The sequence below is a fragment of the Pseudophryne corroboree genome, assembly GCF_028390025.1.
Source record: "Pseudophryne corroboree isolate aPseCor3 chromosome 3 unlocalized genomic scaffold, aPseCor3.hap2 SUPER_3_unloc_20, whole genome shotgun sequence".
NCBI lineage: Eukaryota > Metazoa > Chordata > Amphibia > Anura > Myobatrachidae > Pseudophryne > Pseudophryne corroboree.
In genome coordinates, this window is record NW_026967509.1 from 1,947,454 (window position 1) to 1,969,384 (window position 21,931).

Consider the following 21,931-nt stretch of genomic DNA (forward strand, 5'->3'; position numbering starts at 1 on the left):
GGTGGAAAGGCGTTGGTTATTGAGGGATCAGCAGTGGACCTTGCAGCTTCTGTGATACATTTGGGTTGCAGAACTTTTGCCAAGAACGGAGTCCGGTCAGCTTATCCGGAGAGGCGATTGTACATTTTAAGAACTATTTAATTGGTTCTCAGACCTGCTGGTAATTTTTCTGACTCCCCTCATACAGAGACTGTGCTAGTCCTTTCTTGTTATATTTGCACATCTATGTCATGTTTGTATATCAGTATTAAAAAGTGTTGTTACTGTGCTACACATGATATTCCTTTTCTCTTTTTCACATGTGAACCTGTGAATTGAAATATATTCATTGAGGAAAAATTACTCCTGGCTATCTATTTTCAAGATAAGAAATTATTTTATTGCTTCACCTTGTTCACTATTATGCTGGATTTGTGATTTCACTTAGTCACTCTAATAAGTTACGCTCATCATTAGCGCCTGAGGTAATACATCCCCACCAGCCATATATACCCTTGTTACTTTGGCGTTATCTGGAGAAAGACTCCGCGGGGTTTGTTTTACCTCTGGGCTGCTTCATTTTTGGTTTGTTGCGCGATTCCAGATTGTCCAATTAGAACATTCCTATATTGTATGCAGTATAGATATTGCCAGTCTGTACACCGTCATTCCCAGTGAGGCTGGTATATGCGCTGTACAAAAATTACTGACAGGCAACCCATTATATGTTGGTCCAGATATTGAGTTTGTACTAGATCTTCTAACTATGATGCTAACATATAATTATTTCGTTTTTGATGGCAGGTTTTACCTGCAGACAGCAGGTTGTGCAATGGGGTCCCCTGTGGCCCCGTCCTATGCAAATGCTTACATGTTCTCTGCAGAGCAAAATATCTTTTTCAGTGACAGATCTGTCTCGGAATCCATCATCATGTACGTACGGTACATAGATGACGTGTTTGTCATTTGGTCACAGTCAGAGATGTTCCGGGAATTTATGAATTTTCATAACTCTACGGAACATCCAATCAAATTTACCTTTAATATCAGCAAAGAGTGTGTCAATTTCCTTGATGTACTAGTACAGTGTAAGGAGGGCATTTTATCCACCGACCTGTATCACAAAATCACTGACCGCAATACGCTGCTTCACTTTGAAAGTTTTCACCCCCTCTCATGCAAATTGGGTTTACCCTATTCTCAGTTCCTGCGGGCGGTGAGGATTTGCAGTGATAAATCCAAAGCTACCATACAAATTGACAACATGATTAGCAAATTTAGACAGAGGGGATTCCCTCTTGAAACGTTGTTTGCGCTAAGAACAAAGCTCTCAATATGAATCGGGATACTTTATTGGCCAAAAAAGAGAAAAAAATTGTCAGCACCCGGTTTCCATGGGTTAATCACTATAATGTTAACAGGAGGGCAATTGCCAAAACTACCAAATCCCTGTGGCCCATGGTAGAGACTGACAAGGATCTGAATCTTATGGGAACAACCATCATGCCCACATACACGAGAGGTTGTAATTTACGTGACTGGCTAGTCAGATCTGATGTCTTAACAAGTCTCTTGGTCTTCATTGCTTTTTATAATGATGTATAGATCTGGTCAGCAACCTTTATATTCATAATCACCTAGAAGTGTGTATCTACATATATGATCTGTATTTATTACATGGCATCTGTACTTGTTCCTGGTTTGTTTAAATTGTTTTGTGTATAACAATTCTTGTTTCTATGTTTCAGTTTGTATCTATTATGAAATCTCCGGTAGGCGGGGCGGCATGATGACGTCATCTATGGGCGTCAGAACGCTGCAACCACGCCGAAATTCATTGCACATGAGGGGGGATATAAGGTATGTCTGTTTGTATTTTCTGTGACCTGAGTGCCGCCCATTGCTTCGTCGCTGCACGGGTACCGGACTTTAACTCATGTCGTGGGAGTACTGCCACAAATTCACTTATATATATAATTGTGCCCAAGGCTGATTATTGCATCTACAACAGATATAGGGGCTTATGTGACAGCTTGTGAGATACAGACGTGGGGTGACACTGGCACAGTTGCCCGTATATAAAGTGGCACTCATTATTAGGCAGAGCGGAGGTGTAGCAGGGACATGACAGTCAGATCGTATCCCTATTATTAGGTAATAAGCGCTCACCCCCGTCACCTCCAGGATGGTACTCCCACACTCCTCTGGGCAATCCAGTTCCAGAAACTACCACTCATGCTAGAAAGTGACCCCCCCCCTCCCCCATCCACACAATGAGAGCAGGTGATCTTACAGAACAGGTAACAGGGAAACAACAGAAACATAAAACTACAGGTATCAGATGTAATGTGACACAAGTGATAGATGTGAGAGGTCACATAGAGCCGGGATCAGGATACGTAGTGTAATGAGAGGTCAGAGAGAAAGCTTCCCCCATGTTGGTTGGTAACGCCTTGCCCTTTGTAGGTGTGACTTCTCTCATGTCGAACAAGATTTGATTTTTGTATAAAACATTTCCCACACTCAGAACATGGAAATGGTTTCTCACCTGTGTGTATTCTCCCATGTGTAACAAGTTCTGATTTCTGTACAAAACATTTCCCACACTCAGAACATGGAAATGGCTTCTCACCTGTGTGATGTCTCTCATGTCTAATAAGTTGTGACTTAACTATAAAACATTTCCCACACTCAGAACATGGAAATGGTTCTTCACCTGTATGACTTATCTCATGTCTAACAAGTTGTGACTTATGTATAAAACATTTCCCACACTCAGAACATGGAAATGGCTTCTCACCTGTGTGACTTCTGTGATGTGTAACAAGATATGATTTCTGTCCAAAACATTTCCCACACTCAGAACATTGAAATGGTTTCTCACCGGTGTGTTTTCTCTCATGTGTAACAAGTTGTGACTTATGTATAAAACATTTCCCACACTCAGAACATGGAAATGGCTTCTCACCTGTGTGACTTCTGTGATGTGTAACAAGATATGATTTCTGTCCAAAACATTTCCCACACTCAGAACATTGAAATGGTTTCTCACCGGTGTGTTTTCTCTCATGTGTAACAAGATGGGATTTCTCTAGAAAACATTTCCCACACTCAGAACATGGAAATTGTTTCTCACCTATATGACTTCTCTCATGTCTAACAAGATGTGACTTATCTATAAAACATTTCCCACACTCAGAACATGGAAATGGCCTATCACCTGTATGGATTTTCACATGTCTAAGAAGATGTGATTTCAGTGTAAAACATTTCCCACACTCGGAACATGGAAATGGTTTCTCACCTGTGTGACTTCTCTCATGTATAACAAGAGCTGATTTTTGTATAAAAGATTTTCCACACTCAGAACATGGAAATGGCTTCTCACCTGTGTGACTTCTCTCATGTCTTACAAGAAGTGATTTGTATGTAAAACATTTCCCACACTCAGAACATGGAAATGGCCTCTGTCCTGCCTTAGTTGTCTGATGGGTAATAAGCTTTGTGTTCTGTGTAAAACATTTGGCATCTATAGAACAGGGAAACTCTGTATCTACTGTCAGAGCTGTAACAGATGCATCAATATCAGAGTGATCAGGAGAACATTTCCCAGAATCAGCAAATAGAGTTGGATGTATAATTGGGGTAATGGGGTTAGCTCCTGGAGAATCCGGTCTACTGTCATTATCTTTTATGTCACAATCCGGGGATAACATTAGATGTCCTTCTGAGATATTCCTGCTTGTGTGTCCATCTGCTGGAAATAAAATACATTATGGAAATGTGACATTTTCCTGTAACATTAATCTTGTAAAGATTATAATGAAAAATGTCTGTTTACTATAAAATGAGTAGACGAGACCCAGGGTGTCCCATGGTACACTATATAATTATATAAATGACATTATTACATGTAAGCATTGCGGTTATATTTATTTTATTTTATTTTTAAACTAGGATGATTGGACTGGAGTATAACTAACACTGAGAGATCATGTGGGATTACTACAGGTGACATGAGCTGCTGCCATAATGTCTACTTGAAGAAGCCCAAATCTTTCTATCAGTAGCTGGAAGACTTCCTGATGTAGGGACCAGTCCCTTGGAATATCCTGCCTCAGTCTCAGCTATTCGGCCACTGTATACTCCTAGCCTGATACATGGAACGCTTGAGGTGACTCTCTCTACACAATATATCAGCTTTCCCACCTCTGCCATAATCCCATTGCTTTCCTGGCAAACCCTCTGTCTGAGAATACTCGGAGATGCTTCTCCAGTAACTACTGATGGAAACATTGATCTACTGTCCATACTGCTCTGACTTACAGGACATTTATGTGATGCTTCTCTTCCCGTAACTATATACCTTATACTATCGTCCTGTAACACACAGTGATATGATGTGAGGGGGAGAGCAGGAGTATAATAGGGGCTGCTGGCTTCTGATGTATGAGATACACCAGAGAGTGTGGGGAGGAGACTGGTCAGATCTCTGGGCTGGTAACACACACAGTGACATGATGTGAGGAGAGCAGGAGTATAATAGGGGCTGATGGCTCCTGATGTATGAGATACACCAGAGAGTGTGGGGAGGAGACTGGTCAGATCTCTGGGCTGGTAACACACAGTGACATGATATGAGGGGGAGAGCAGGAGTATAATAGGGGCTGATGTCTCCTGATATATGAGATACACCAGAGAGAGTGGGGAGGAGACTGGTCAGATCTCAAGGCTGGATAAACACAGTGACATGATGTGAGGGGGAGTGCAGGCGTATAATAGTGGCTGATGGCTCCTGATGTATGAGATACACCAGAGAGTGTGGGGAGGAGACTTGTCAGATCTCTGGGCTGGTAACACACACAGTGACATGATGTGAGGAGAGCAGGAGTATAATAGGGGCTGATGGCTCCTGATGTATGAGATACACCAGAGAGTGTGGGGAGGAGACTGGTCAGATCTCAAGGCTGGATACACACAGTGACATGATGTGAGGGGGAGAGCAGGAGTATAATAGGAGCTGATGGCTCCTGATGTATGAGATACACCAGAGAGTGTGGGGAGGAGACTGGTCAGATCTCTGGGCTGGTAACACACAGTGACATGATGTGAGGGGGAGAGCAGGAGTATAATAGGGGCTGATGGCTCCTGATGTATGAGATACACCAGAGAGTGTGGGGAGGAGACTGGTCAGATCTCTGGGCTGGTAACACACAGTGACATGATGTGAGGGGGAGAGCAGGAGTATAATAGGGGCTGATGGCTCCTGATGTATGAGATACACCAGAGAGTGTGGGGAGGAGACTGGTCAGATCTCTGGGCTGGTAACACATAGTGACATGATGTGAGGGGGAGAGCAGGAGTATAATAGGGGCTGCTGGCTCCTGATGTATGAGACACACCAGAGAGTGTGGGGAGGAGACTGGTCAGATCTCTGGGCTGGTAACACAAAGTGACATGATGTGAGGGGGAGAGCAGGTGCATAATAAGGGCTTATGGCTCCTGATGTATGAGATACACCAGAGAGTGTGGGGAGGAGACTGGTCAAATCTCTGTGCGGGTAACACACAGTGACATGATGTGAGGGGGAGAGCAGGAGAATAATAGGGGCTGATGGGTCCTCATGTATGATATACACCAGAAAGTGTGGGGAGGAGACTGGTCAGATCTCTGGGCTGGTGACACACAGTGACATGATGTGAGGGGGAGAGCAGGAGTATAATAGGGGCTGATGGCTCTGATGTATGAGATACACCAGAGAGTGTGGGGAGGAGACTGGTCAGATCTCTGGGCTGGTGACACACAGTGACATGATGTGAGGGGGAGAGCATGGGTATAACAGGGGCTGATGGCTCCTGATGTATGAGATACACCAGAGAGTATGGGGAGGAGACTGGTCAGATCTCTGGGCTGGTAACACACAGTGACATCATGTGAGGGGGAGAGCAGGACTATAATAGGGGCTGATGGCTCCTGATGTATGAGATACACCAGAGAGTGTGGGGAGGAGACTGGTCAGATCTCTAGGCTGGAAACACACAGTGACATGATGTGAGGGGGAGAGCAGGAGTATAATAGGGGCTGATGGCTCCTGATGTATGAGATACACCAGAGAGTGTGGGGAGGAGACTGGTCAGATCTCTAGGCTGGAAACACACAGTGACATGATGTGAGGGGGAGAGCAGGAGTATAATAGGGGCTGATAACTCCTGATGTATGAGATACACCAGAGAGTGTGGGAGGAGACTGGTCACATCTCTGGGCTGGTAACACACAGTGACATGATGTGAAGGGGGAGAGCAGGAGTATAATAGGGGCTGATGGCTCCTGATGTATGAGATACACCAGAGAGTGTGGGGAGGAGACTGGTCAGATCTCTGGGCTAGTAACACACGGTGACATGATGTGAGGGGGAGAGCAGGAGTATAATAGGGGCTGATGGCTCCTGATGTATGAGATACACCAGAGAGTGTGGGGAGGAGACTGGTCAGATCTCTGGGCTGGTGACACACAGTGACATGATGTGAGGGGGAGAGCATGAGTATAACAGGGGCTGATGGCTCCTGATGTATGAGATACACCAGAGAGTGTGGGGAGGAGACTGGTCAGATCTCTGGGCTGGTAACACACAGTGACATGATGTGAGGGGGAGAGCAGGTGCATAATAAGGGCTTCTGGCTCCTGATGTATGAGATACACCAGAGAGTGTGGGGAGGAGACTGGTCAGATCTCTGTGCGGGTAACACACAGTGACATGATGTGAGGGGGAGAGCAGGAGTATAATAGGGGCTGATGGCTACTGATGTATGAGATACACCAGAGAGTGTGGGGAGGAGACTGGTCACATCTCTGGGCTGGTAACACACAGTGACATGATGTGAGGGGGAGAGCAGGAGTATAATAGGGGCTGATGGGTCCTGATGTATGAGATACACCAGAGAGTGTGGGGAGGAGACTGGTCAGATCTCTGGGCTGGTAACACACAGTGACATGATGTTAGGGGAGAGCAGGAGTATAATAAGGGCTGATGCCTCCTGACTCCCTCACAGGGCAGATACAGTTCCCTCATTAGTTTGTACTGACAGAGGAGGGTGTAGGATAAGAGATTGTTGTAGTGACTGAGGAAGGAGAATATGTAACTCTGTTCTGTAATAAGTGTTTATTACTCACCTGTGCTGATATCTGTAGAGATCTCCTCCTCCTTACACTGCTGATCACCCCTCACATACGTCTCTTCTTCTCCCTCTGTATCTTCTGCCTTTATATCAGTCACATACGTCTCTTCTTCTCCCTCTATATCTTCTGCCTTTATATCAGTCACATACGTCTCTTCTTCTCCCTCTATATCTTCTGTCTTTATATCAGTCACATACGTCTCTTTTTCTTCTTCTGTATCTTCTGCCTTTATATCAGTCACATATGTCTCTTCTTCTCCCTCTATATCTTCTGCCTTTATATCAGTCACATACGTCTCTTCTTCTCCCTCTATATCTTCTGTCTTTATATCAGTCACATACGTCTCTTTTTCTTCCTCTGTATCTTCTGCCTTTATATCAGTCACATATGTCTCTTCTTCTCCCTCTATATCTTCTGTCTTTATATCAGTCACATACGTCTCTTCTTCTCCCACCATATCTTCTGCCTTTATATCAGTCACATACGTCTCTTCTTCTCCCTCTATATCTTCTGTTTTAATATCAGACAGACGTTGTACCTAAAAAGAAAAAAAAACACTATAATGATATTTGCATACAGTCAGATTAAACTGAGGTGAAACATTATAATATCAGTGTATGAGACACACAGCTCCTCTACAGATCATATAGTGATAGTCACTTTGGTATATTGAGGAGACCCTAAATCCCACCTACCTGATCCTCCTATGGGATCATGTGATTCTCCTCTGTACAATCCTGGGAATACAGAGGACGGGGACAACTCTCTGGGGTATCTCTGTTACTGGGCCCATGTGTAGGAGACACACAGTGACTGAGTACAGTGTATTTATGTGATTATCAGATGATGTGTGTATATAGGGGCACCCATACCTGCTCTCCCCTGTACAATACATGACAGTCTCCTCTTACCCAGTGATGTGAGGGGCCGGTGATTCTCCATCATCACGTCCTTGTACAGACCCCTGTGTTCCTCTATATACTCCTCCTCCTGCATGGAGACATAGACAGTGACATCCTGACACCTTATAGACACTGGACACACACAGTGATACAGTCATCACCCAGACACATCCCCTGGTGTTACTGTACAATGCCCTTTTTCCAGCAGTCACCTCTCCAGTCATCACCCAGACACGTCCTCTGGTGTTACTGTATAATGTACCATTCCCAGCAGTCACCTCTCCAGTCATCACCCATACACATCCCCTGGTGTTACTGTATAATGTCCCATTCCCGGCAGTCACCTCTCCAGTCATCACCCAGACACGTCCCCCGGTGTTATTGTATAATGCCCCATTCCCAGCAGTCACCACTCCAGTCATCACCCGGACACATCCCCTGGTGTTACTGTATAATGCCACATTCCCAGCAGTCACCTCTCCAGTCATCACCCAGACACGTCCCCTGGTGTTATTGTATAATGTACCATTCCCAGCAGTCACCTCTCCAGTCATCACCCATACACATCCCCTGGTGTTACTGTATAATGTCCCATTTCCAGCAGTAACCTCTCCAGTCATCACCCGGACACATCCCCTGGTGTTACTGTATAATGCCACATTCCCAGAAGTCACCTCTCCAGTCATCACCCGGATACATCCCCTTGTGTTACTGTATAATGCCCCATCAATATCATTTGTCGAAGTCAGAAAAATGTCTCTATGCACGTTGCCATATTTGCACCGCACACTGGTCCGCGCTGCGCGTGCGTGCGCTCTCCCGTGGAGGCGCATACCCGCAATAGCGTGCACTCACAGGCGCGGTATGCGTATTTACGGTAGAGTTTACGTAGTCGTAGCGTGCGACTCATTCGTTACATATTTTCACAATTAATGTAGTTTATAGATTATGGTCCCTTTGATAGATTCTGAAAGTTTGGTTAATATAGAATGTCCCTGAACGGAGGAATCCCTCTTTGTATTGTGCGAAGGGTCTAACAGGAGTCAGACAGTGGTGTTTGGTACCTATCGGAAGAGTATTTAAATAGCAATATTCCGGTGTTGGTTTGGAGCAGATTAATTGCTCGTGCGAATAGTTATGGACATAAGAAGTTATGTCCATTTATTTATTATTATTTGTTCTTACTTAGTCATGCATCTGAACAGTTGGAGACAGGCATCAGTAGGTCTCAAATGTCTCTTTGACCTCAGAGATCCCCCAAACAATAGTTTGCATGTTAAGAGGGCCTCATATCTACACATGCATAAGGTAAACACAGGAATAGTAATTGAAGATCAATTGTACTCCAAATCAGTATCTTTCCCGCAGACGGAGTACAATAGTCTTTAATTACACTGAGCTTTTGAGACTCAATGAGGAGGGCCAACACCTGTGTTTACAAATGGGGCTGGATTTGTATACAGGAGAATGAGGGCTGAGATGTCATTGTCTCAACTGAAAGTGGACATCATGAATATAGAACAAAACCCAGACAGGATTCTGTTTTGTATTCGCCAAACAATACCCCCTCCAGAAGACAGGAATGTGTTAGTTATCACCCATTGTTTTGCATAACCAGGGCCACTGATATGAATCAACTTGTGACCTTTGTTATAATGCGAAGCCGAGTTCCTGCGTCCAATGGACAGTGAGACTGTAGGGACCATTAGATTGCATTGTGTGAGTAGCATAAAAGACGGGCCTGTGACATCCAGCCTTCACTTCTCTTCAAACTGTTATCATTGCTGATAATCGGGAAGCTGGCTGTCCAGAGGCGCTTGCGATCGTTACCCTTGTGCGTAAGTTTCTCTCCGTAATCATTGTCTTTCTGTGAGCCAATTTCTCTCATCTCTCTCCGTCTCTCTCTCTCTCTCTCTCTCTTCTTTTCTCTTATATCTCTCATAGTATTATAGTATTGTATTGTATTGCATTTAGGTCAGTGTAGTATTGTCTTTTTGTATTTATTGTTTAGTTCTGTGGTTAGGAAGTCTTTGTTATATTGTAGTGTATCATATGTACTGTTATCCCCTTTTACAAGTATATTAGATATAATACAGTTAATAGGCCTTGGAACCTAAACCAGTATCTGTGTATTTTCTATAGTGTTAAGTGTTCACTTGAGCGTCGGTGACGCACAAGCAGCTTTGTAGATAGTCAGGTTACACAAGGTTGCACTTACACCCTGTACTCACATTAAGGTATTCAGTGTATTTCATTGGTATAAGATTTTAACATAAAGGTATAGTGTTGTGAGCGTCTGCATCGCTGGTGACCTCCTCGTGGTCTCGAGCGTAGGCTACGCTACAGCGAATCATTCCCCTAGACATAACCAATAACGTGTCCTGTGATCACTGGGCCGTGAGCGAACGTGACGCTTGAGCGTCTCGCCTACGGCTGAGCGATCGTTACGCAGATAGCGTACCATTACGGTACTTTTTAAGTAAACAGCGTACAGTGTTCTTAGCTTCATAAAGGGTTGTTTATACGACAAAGGAATTTAGTATTGTCAATTGGGGACTCGTCCTATACTTCTCACATCTGCACTAGGTAGATCAGCAGACATTATCCCCCAGCAAAGGGTGGGAGATTGTCTCATAGTGCTGGCGGGATAAGCGTCTGCTTCGCTTAGATAAAGAGTGCTGAAGGAACCCGGTAACCGGAAGTAAGAACAAAACGCTTGTGTCTTTTTAAAACTGTTTATTTTTCTTTTGTCTTGCGTACGCACGCATACATACCTGCATTTCTTTTCACTTGTGTATTTCATTTTTCGTATATCACTATTCCTGTTTGCCAATTTTTATAGTTGATAGAAAGGGCTAAAAGGAGATTTGCTGTTATTTAATAGTAGAGGTAATAGTTAAAATATAGAACAACACACGGCTTGTCTGGAAGACAAGGCAGTCAGTGTGGATTGCGGTAGATGATCAGGGATCATTTACATTGATAAAAGTATATTGTGTTACGGTGGATCCTTTGCATTGCGTACACGTGTCGCTAACAAAGACTAGCGTACGCAATCCAAAAGGCAGACGCACGCAGCGTTCATTACGCAACGTAGCGTCCGGTTACGCCCACGTAGCTCAAGTTGTGATAAAGTGAAGTAACGCAAAGGCGATAATTAACGCACAGCGGTAGATAACGCACAGCGGTAGATAACGCGACGCGGTAAATAACGCAAATCTATTTTTAGAAAATCTGAAATTTAGTTTAACAGATCCTGCTCCTAATTGGTAACACTCTTGGCCTGAAGACAATTTCTGCGCAGAAATAGATATAGAAACAAAATGTACATGTGTTGAGTGAGTGTGTTTATACAATTTAAAAGGTGGAACCAAAAGGAAAAGCCGAGTACTCGTCGAGGGACATACGTGTAAGTGACATATACGGTGGCTAGGGAGGCATCTCTGGTTAAATAATATTTGAGCATTAGAGTATAGCGGACCATAAGGTAACAGACCAGGAGGTCATAAGGTAACAGACCAGGAGGTCATAAGGTAACAGACCAGGAGGTCATAAGGTAACAGGTAAAATAGACAAAGAGGTCCGCTATAAAAGTCCAGTGGCACAACGCCTGGGGTGTTGGTGCAGAACCCATATAGGCCATACAAGCTCTCGCTGAAGGAATCGCGGCCGGAAACATCGATTCCATTGATCTTTCAGTACATGACAAGTAGTGCTCGTGTACTGAACGATTGGACCGCACGTAATTGTGTGCTGTAGTTAGTAATCTGACCTAATACCATCAGAGTAAAGTGGTCACAAACGCTATTTGTACATTCTGACGTGATTTGTGTAATTTTTTATTTTTTGGGAAGGGAAGTTCGCTGGTCACTCAGGAACTATCCAACAACCGATACTTGCTGGGGAAAGCGCCCCAGTAAATAAAGGTTCACAGGGGCCCTAGGTTGGGTACAGCAGCTCTGGCTACAGTGATTGCAGCACAGGCCAACGTGGGCGAGAAGTAAGTGGGGTACTTGATAAACCACCACCGCCGGCCTGCCCAAGGACATCTTGGTTTGTTTGTAAGGGTTCGCTGAAAGCCTTGATATTCAAGGAGGAATAGGCAACGCCTGCAGATTATGGGGGCCATTTGTTCAGGTAGGGGGCGATCAACCTCGGTTCGGGTTGATTCAGAGAACCGATCCATCGGGTCGGCACGATATGTGATGTGTAAGAAATATGGAAATCACGCTGAAGTTTTATGTGATGAATGGGAGAGAATGACTGTACAAGACAGGGACAAATTCCCAAGAATAGGTAGCTTCAGTCCAGTAGTGTTACAAAATTTAAGGAGGAGGATAAGTCTCGTTGAACCAACGAAGAGACAAAATAAACATTATGAATATTTACAGTTATGGCAACAGGAAAGTGAATTACAAAAAGAGTCTATTGACTTTTCTGACTCTTATCTTGAGGGGAGAGACATGGCAGCAGGAGAGGAATTGATTGCGGAGAGAAAAGCACAAAAGTGGAACAATAAAAACGCTCTTAGCAACTGTAATATAGATTATAAGAATAAGTGTAATAAATGTAACTATGATTATTGTAATACTGTTGAATGTACAACTATTAACCTGTGCAAGTTGCCCCCCATGTCAAACCTCCCTCAGGAATACAAACAAGACAGTGAGCCCAGAACGATGTCAGCACCTCTTCCAGCAACCATCACAAAAGCCATCCAGGTGGACGCGACCAAATTGGTAAAGGTAATAATCGAACCCCCTAACGGAGGGTCAGGTGAGGTCGTGTCCACAGGTACGTACAATGTTTCATATCACGCACAAACAGAGGTACCCCATATTGTAAGACCAACACAAGATGATGTAACTGAGCTCGATCTGGCCAGGGTGATCTCAGTCCCCAATGGGAAGACTGACGATCAGGGAATCATTCCCGTCAAGGACAGTGCAATGCGCTGTCTCTTGTCCCGGACCGAATTGAGATCAATTATGTCCGAATTTCCTGATCCTGGGAAAAATCTAGCCAAATGCCAAAGGTTTATTAAAGAACTAGGAAACGCCACAGAACCCACCAACAAAGAGTGGCGGACAGTGCTGAGGGCATGTTTGCCCTCCAGGGTTGACCCTGAAAAATTCATTGCTGATTGTAAATTAAACATGGAGGTACCCTGTATGGAGGAACACAATCAGGAATGTATTAGGCAGATTAACCGACAGTTAGGAATATATTTCCCAACCACTGTCAAGTGGAGTGAAATTTTCTCCATAAGGCAAAACGAAAAGGAAAATGTTTCTAATTATTTCAATCGAGCACTGCAAATAATGGCTAGGAACACTGGGATCGCAGACATCAAGACAAATGCACAACATAAAGGAATAGCGGTTAAGGTATTAATGAATGGTTTAAAGGATGAATTAAAAACAAGGGTACAGACCACCAACCCAAACTGGAGAGAGATCTCGGTGGCCGCACTAAGAGAGGCCGTCATTAATCATGATCAGAATAGCACCAGGTACAGAGAGTCACTAAAAGATAAGTTAATGGCAGCAAATATTCAGGCCCAAACCACAAGACCACCCCAACAAAAGCCACACACCCCTGCGAGAAATCCAGATATGAAAGTCTGTTACAGTTGTCATAAAAAGGGACACATTGCAAGAGATTGTAGGTCAAGAGAAAAACAACACCATAATCATAAAATCCAAAGAATCAGGGAAGTACAGGGGAAACGATTGATGATGATGAACATCCGAGCGTTTGAGGAGGCATCAAATCAACCAAAACCCCAGGCCATTGGCACATGGAGGAACTTAAGGATTTGTGATCTGTGCAAAAGAGAAGGGCATTATGCCAGTAACTGCAACAGCCCACATAAAATCAGACCCCCTAGACATGAAAATGAGCAAAAGTTATGACACACCAAATTACAAGCAGGGATCATATAGGAAGAATTTTGGGCCACACCCATAATATATAGTCAGGAAAGGTGATCATTAGGACTGATGGTAAGCCTGAGGTAACGGTTAATAAATTGGGAGGTCATTCACTAAAGACACAGGAATGACCAGGTGAAAAGTTGTAAATGTATTTGTGAAAAATGTTTTTCTCTCCCTCTCTCTATCCCCATCTCTGACTAGTAGTGGTAAGAATTCACACATTGCATATCCACTTGGTCCTTGCAGAAGTCTACCAAACCCCAGCATGACCTCCGCCACAATGTATTTCTGGCCAGATACAGACAGTGGAATAATGAAAGTGCTGGTGGGGAGGGACTGCTCAAGGAAACCATTAGACACGTAGATACGACAGCCTAATAGTCTGACAATGTTTTCTTAATGTTGACAACGTTTAAAAATGCTTTGTTTCTCTTCTCTTATTGGTGGTTATTGTCGGGTTATGTAATGTATATATGCACATGAATTGTTCTCTATCTCTTTTGTTTTTTTTATTTTCTCTCTCTCCTCACTCATGTTTCCATGATTTAAAGATGGTATGTCACCCCTAAGTGTTAACCAATGGTAATGCCAGATTTTTGCTCCACACAGAAAGATCGCTAGTTAGGAAGAAAGATTACATCACCAGAAGGTTCATTCGGAAGACTGAAGAGACAGCACCTTTTGAGAGGACAGCAGAACAAGAAGAACAACAAAACGAGAGAACTTATTATCGTAACGAGTTCTCTCCCCCTCAAACTGATTTTCTTATACCCCCTTTACAAATTTCTTCTTTTCTCCTCCTGTAAGATGGACTTGCCCCAAGAGACTGTGACATGGATTTTCCCGTTAACCATGATGTTGACCAGAGCAGTCTGTTTCGGTGAGAGTACCAGTGAGGTCGAGAAAGGATCCAGAAAGGTCCTGATGACTGAGACGGAGGTGTAAATTTCCAATAGCAACCCAATCACCAAGCAAAGGCGAGTACCGGGCACGATCTAACAACCATGTTATTTGTAAACAACTGTGAAGGAATGTTAGTTCAAAAAGAAAGTTGTATCTGTAGGCTCTGTAACAAAGAAATGCCAATCTAGTTTTAATATCCATATGGACCGGCATCCATTGAGTGACTATCACTCCTTAGTGGGTAACGTATTAAACAAGACCGATTGTTGGGTATGCTCTCAAGTACCTCAGGGTCACAGCAAATCAGGGCTAGTACCATTTCCTTTAACGTTAGGGGAGGTACTTGAGCTAAGTGGTGGGAGACCGGTGGACCGGAGGTTTAACATCTCCAGCCCTCCTAGTTTGAAGCTCCACCAATACCATGTGGATAGGTCCCTCTTATGTTTTAATATCTCCAATCCTAGAAAACCGGGAAATTGGGAAGTGTCATGGAGCAACCTTACCATGACCTTTTCACACAGAGCAGATAGAATGCCTACAGATACCGAGCTCGTATGCCACATAGCCAGTAGAGGAAAATCTTTTCGGTATCGATATACCTTAGGAAATAGGATTACTAGAGTTGGAGAGGTATCACCAGGATACTGTGCACATGTCATACAAACTGATACGTGCATTAGGCAGATGGAAGAATTAGGGTCAGGAGATTTCACCTGGAAGGTTTGTAACATGGTCATGTCCTACTCCGTCCCTTATGTTCTCCCCGATGACGCATATTTCATATGCGGGAGAAAGGCGTACAAGTGGCTAGCCCCAAACTCTGAAGGATTGTGTTATATTGGAAAAGTATTGCCTGAAGTGATGACTTTTACACATGACAAAATGAAGGACATACACCGTGGTGCCCAAGCTCCTTATACTCACACTCACTACGAGCACCGGGTTAAAAGACAACTGTCAGAAAGGTTAGAACATCCGGCCTCTGATCTTATCCATGAATCCACCGGGATTCAGGTTCTGGTAGCGTTAGATTTCACTCGTACCGCTCGAGGAGTGATGAATTATAAATACATTTCCGCACTCGCCAATTTGTTAGATAATATCACTGAAATGTATGATGACACGTTTAGATACACTGGAAGAGAACTTCAAGCTTATAAAACAGAACTAGTTCAGCATAGGATGGTTCTTAATTATCTTACAGCAGTAACAGGCGGATATTGTGTTACATTGGCATAAAGTGTTGCACGTATATCACGAATAGCACCGAGGATCCGGTAGAGGTCATAGACCAAAAGATGGACGATATTCTCCAATTGAAGTGGGAATTTCGTCGGAAACACAATCTCACCCTTGCTGCTGTAGGTAATGAGCTGACTGGTTGGGTGTCATGGTTGAACCCGCGAAATTGGTTCTCCGGTTTGGGAGACTGGGCTCAAGGAGTCGTAATGGATGTTGGAAAGTTTCTCCTATGTATTTTGGGTGTTGTTATATTTATTGGAGTGATATTTAGATGCGGGCAGGCTTTGATGAGGTGCAAACAAAGTACAAAAGTGATGAGCTTGAGGAGTGAGGAAACCGTAATTAACCTGGATTTGATTTATGACCCAATGATAGAAACCAGAATGTGATGAAAATGCGATTATACGGTCCGTTTCTTTCACCTGTTTTTCTGCTTTTCTCCAAGATACAAAGACCCCTTGGACGAGGAAGCTGACGAGACGAGATGTATACAGACAACGGATTGACCAAAGAAGAAGATTTGACAACTTTAAATATGGACACTTGATGAACTTTGCCATGGATCCCCAGTTTCCCTAGTACTTTTAAACTCACGCTAGCCCAACATTTTTTGTAAATCTGATGGCTCAGACAAAGCTATTTGCTCATGCCTAAGGAGCAATACAGCGCAAAGAAGACGACTCTCAACAGATACCGAACACAACCTCAACGACAGATGTACATTTCCCTGACATAGAATATCATTGCATTTTCCATAAGTGTCCTTTATCTTCATCTCTACAACCCTCAGGTAATAACACACATAGTCGATAGGGAATACAGGCACAGATATCAGCAACCACATACCTCCCCCATTCATGTATCATCAATTAAAATGTGCATCCCCATTTTGTTACAACCATAGCCGAAATGAGCTCGGTAGAGTTTGACAGCCCATCCACAGACCCTTAGTACGGGATAAGAAGGAATTCAAATGTATACTTCGCAATACCTCGAAGCTTGATTTACCACACGTACGGCACGATGATACATGACCCCCCAAACATGGACTCATACACACATGCTTCTACTTTCTCACTAGGTCATACCCTTTTCACACCTACTCCTCTCTTCTTCCTTACCCCACCATGGAAATCAATTAACCCCTGACTTACATTTTTCTCCTTAAATGTTTTGTGGCAGTTATTATTGACTGCCAAAGGGTGGACTGTCGAAGTCAGAAAAATGTCTCTATGCACGTTGCCATATTTGCACCGCACACTGGTCCGCGCTGCGCGTGCGTGCGCTCTCCCGTGGAGGCGCATACCCGCAATAGCGTGCACTCACAGGCGCGGTATGCGTATTTACGGTAGAGTTTACGTAGTCGTAGCGTGCGACTCATTCGTTACATATTTTCACAATTAATGTAGTTTATAGATTATGGTCCCTTTGATAGATTCTGAAAGTTTGGTTAATATAGAATGTCCCTGAACGGAGGAATCCCTCTTTGTATTGTGCGAAGGGTCTAACAGGAGTCAGACAGTGGTGTTTGGTACCTATCGGAAGAGTATTTAAATAGCAATATTCCGGTGTTGGTTTGGAGCAGATTAATTGCTCGTGCGAATAGTTATGGACATAAGAAGTTATGTCCATTTATTTATTATTATTTGTTCTTACTTAGTCATGCATCTGAACAGTTGGAGACAGACATCAGTAGGTCTCAAATGTCTCTTTGACCTCAGAGATCCCCCAAACAATAGTTTGCATGTTAAGAGGGCCTCATATCTACACATGCATAAGGTAAACACAGGAATAGTAATTGAAGATCAATTGTACTCCAAATCAGTATCTTTCCCGCAGACGGAGTACAATAGTCTTTAATTACACTGAGCTTTTGAGACTCAATGAGGAGGGCCAACACCTGTGTTTACAAATGGGGCTGGATTTGTATACAGGAGAATGAGGGCTGAGATGTCATTGTCTCAACTGAAAGTGGACATCATGAATATAGAACAAAACCCAGACAGGATTCTGTTTTGTATTCGCCAAACAATACCCCCTCCAGAAGACAGGAATGTGTTAGTTATCACCCATTGTTTTGCATAACCAGGGCCACTGATATGAATCAACTTGTGACCTTTGTTATAATGCGAAGCCGAGTTCCTGCGTCCAATGGACAGTGAGACTGTAGGGACCATTAGATTGCATTGTGTGAGTAGCATAAAAGACGGGCCTGTGACATCCAGCCTTCACTTCTCTTCAAACTGTTATCATTGCTGATAATCGGGAAGCTGGCTGTCCAGAGGCGCTTGCGATCGTTACACTTGTGCGTAAGTTTCTCTCCGTAATCATTGTCTTTCTGTGAGCCAATTTCTCTCATCTCTCTCCGTCTCTCTCTCTCTCTCTCTCTCTCTTCTTTTCTCTTATATCTCTCATAGTATTATAGTATTGTATTGTATTGCATTTAGGTCAGTGTAGTATTGTCTTTTTGTATTTATTGTTTAGTTCTGTGGTTAGGAAGTCTTTGTTATATTGTAGTGTATCATATGTACTGTTATCCCCTTTTACAAGTATATTAGATATAATACAGTTAATAGGCCTTGGAACCTAAACCAGTATCTGTGTATTTTCTATAGTGTTAAGTGTTCACTTGAGCGTCGGTGACGCACAAGCAGCTTTGTAGATAGTCAGGTTACACAAGGTTGCACTTACACCCTGTACTCACATTAAGGTATTCAGTGTATTTCATTGGTATAAGATTTTAACATAAAGGTATAGTGTTGTGAGCGTCTGCATCGCTGGTGACCTCCTCGTGGTCTCGAGCGTAGGCTACGCTACAGCGAATCATTCCCCTAGACATAACCAATAACGTGTCCTGTGATCACTGGGCCGTGAGCGAACGTGACGCTTGAGCGTCTCGCCTACGGCTGAGCGATCGTTACGCAGATAGCGTACCATTACGGTACTTTTTAAGTAAACAGCGTACAGTGTTCTTAGCTTCATAAAGGGTTGTTTATACGACAAAGGAATTTAGTATTGTCACATTCTAAATACTACCAGATCCCCTCACTTCCCCAGTCATGTCCCTATATTATTACTATAGATATAAGTGATGTTATTGTGACACTCCCAGACCCCCTCTTCTCCCCAGTTATGTCCCTGTATTATTACTATAGAGATATGTGATGTCACTGTGACACTACCAGACTCCCCCGCCTCCCCAGTCATGTCCTTGTATTATTACTATAAATATAAGTGACATCATTGTGACGCTCCCAGATCCCTTCACCTACTCAGTCATGTACCTGTTTTATTACTACAGATATAAGTGATGTCACTGTGGCACTCCCAGATCCCCTCACCACCCCTGTCATGTCCCTGTATTATTACTACAGTAGTAAGTGATGTCACTGCGACTCACCTCCCCAGTCAAGTCCCTGTAGTATTATTATTATTATAAAAATGTGATGTCACTATGATGCTCCCAGACCCACTCACCTCCCCAGTCATATCCTTGTATTATTACTAGAGATATAAGTGATGTCACTGTGACACTCACAGATCCCCTTACCTCCCCAGTCATGTCCCTGTATTATTACTATAGATATAAGTGCTGTCACTGTGACACGTCCAGATCCCCTCACCTCCCCAGTCATGTCCCCAAATTATTACTATAGATATAAGTGGTCACTGTGACACTCCCAGATCCCCTCACCTCCCTAGTCATGTCCCCAAATTATTACTATAGATATAAGTGATGTCACTGTGACGTTCCCAGACCCTTTCACCAACCCAGTCACGTCCCAGTATTATTATTATTACATATATAAGTGATATCACTGTGATGCTGCCAGATCCACTGACCACCCCAATCATGTCCCTGTATTATTATAGATATGAGTGATGTCACTGTGACGCTCCCAGACCCCCTCACCTCCCCAGTCATGTCCCTGTATTATTATAGATATTAGTGATGTCACTGTGACACTCCCAGATCCCCTCACCTCTCCAGTCATGTCCCTATGTTATTACTATAGATATGAGTGACGTCACTGTGACACTCCTAGACCCCCTCACCTCTCCAGTCATGTCCCTATGTTATTACTATAGATATGAGTGACGTCACTGTGACACTCCTAGACCCCCTCACCTCCCCAGTCATGTCTCTGTATTATTATTATAGATATAAGTGATGTAACTGTGACACTACCAGACTCCCCCGCCTCTCTAGTCATGATCTTGTATTATTACTATAAATATAAGTGACATCATTGTGACGCTCTCAGATCCCTTCACCTCCCCAGTCATGACCCTGTATTACTATAGATATAAGTGATGTCACTGTGGCACTCCCAGATCCCCTCACCTACCCAGTCATGTCCTTGTATTATTATTATAAATATAAGTGACATCACTGTGATGGTCCCAAATCCCCTCACCTCCCCAGTCATGTGTCAGGGTCGGGTGTTTTAGTGAATCCGTTAACCCTGGACAACCACAGGTGTAGGTGCTGGGGTATAATGGAAGCAGGGAGGACGAAGAAAGTTCCGTTTCATATATTTATTGAAAGCAACAATTTCAGTAAGAAGTTGAATGACAAATTATAAATCACCATATACAGGTTGAGTATCCCATATCCATATATTCCGAAATACGGAATATTCCGAAATACGGACTTTTTTGAGTGAGAGTGAGATAGTGAAACCTTTGTTTTTTGATGTCTCAATGTACACAAACTTTGTTTAATACACAAAGTTATTAAAAATATTGTATTAAATGTCCTTCAGGCTGTGTGAATAGGGTGTATATGAAACATAAATGAATTGTGTGAATGTAGGCACACTTTGTTTAATGCACAAAGTTCTAAAAAATATTGGCTAAAATGACCTTCAGGCTGTGTGTATAAGGTGTATATGAAACATAAATGCATTCTGTGTTTAGATTTAGGTCCCATTACCATGATATCTCATTATGGTATGCAATTATTCCAAAATACGGAAGAATCCGATATCCAAAATACCTCTGGTCCCAAGCATTTTGGATAAGGGAGACTCAACCTGTATAAACTGACGTAATGCATGAAGTGGTAAAATGATAAACAGGAACAGTCTTAAAGATACATTGAGGAAATGTTCATAGAACTGAGTTTAAAACAGGCTTGTGAATGAATGATGAATTGTCCAAAAGCAACAAGATTTGATGCAGAACTGTATATTGGCCCTCATTCCGAGTTGATCGCTCGCAAGGCGAATTTAGCAGAGTTGCTCAGGCTAAGCCTACGCCTACTGGGAGTGTATCTTAGCTTCTTAAAATTGCGACCGATGTATTCGCAATATTGCGATTACAAACTACTTAGCAGTTTCAGAGTAGGTTCAGACTTACTCGGCATCTGCGATCAGTTCAGTGCTTGTCGTTCCTGGTTTGACGTCATAAACACACCCGGCGTTCGCCCAGACACTCCCCCGTTTCTCCGGCCACTCCTGCGTTTTTTCCGGAAACGGTAGCGTTTTTATCCACACGCCCCGAAAACGCCGTGTTTCCGCCCAGTAACACCCATTTCCTGTCAATCACACTACGATCGCCGGAGCGAAGAAAAAGCCGTGAGTAAAAATACTATCTTCATTGTAAAATTACTTGGCGCAGTCGCAGTGCGATTATTGCGCATGCGTACTAAGCGGAATTTCACTGCGATGCGATGAAAATTACCGAGCGAACGACTCGGAATGAGGGCCATTGTGTTAACTGGATAATGCAGACATGAATAAGTAACTGTAGATATTTGTAATGAACTTTAAAGATTTAACTGAGAGGCTG

General features: G+C 43.3%; 1 protein-coding gene across 1 annotated transcript in view; it reads right to left on the reverse strand.

Annotated features, from left to right (window-relative positions):
* Nucleotides 1-1,313: 1,313 nt before the first annotated feature.
* LOC134983676 (zinc finger protein 585A-like) overlaps nt 1,314-21,931 on the reverse strand; it is a 158,550-nt gene continuing 137,932 nt past the window's right edge. The window contains exon 7 of the mRNA XM_063949342.1: nt 1,314-3,444. Coding sequence (XP_063805412.1) covers nt 2,370-3,444 — 1,075 coding nt within the window. The 3' untranslated portion in view covers nt 1,314-2,369. The remainder of the gene's footprint in view (nt 3,445-21,931) is intronic.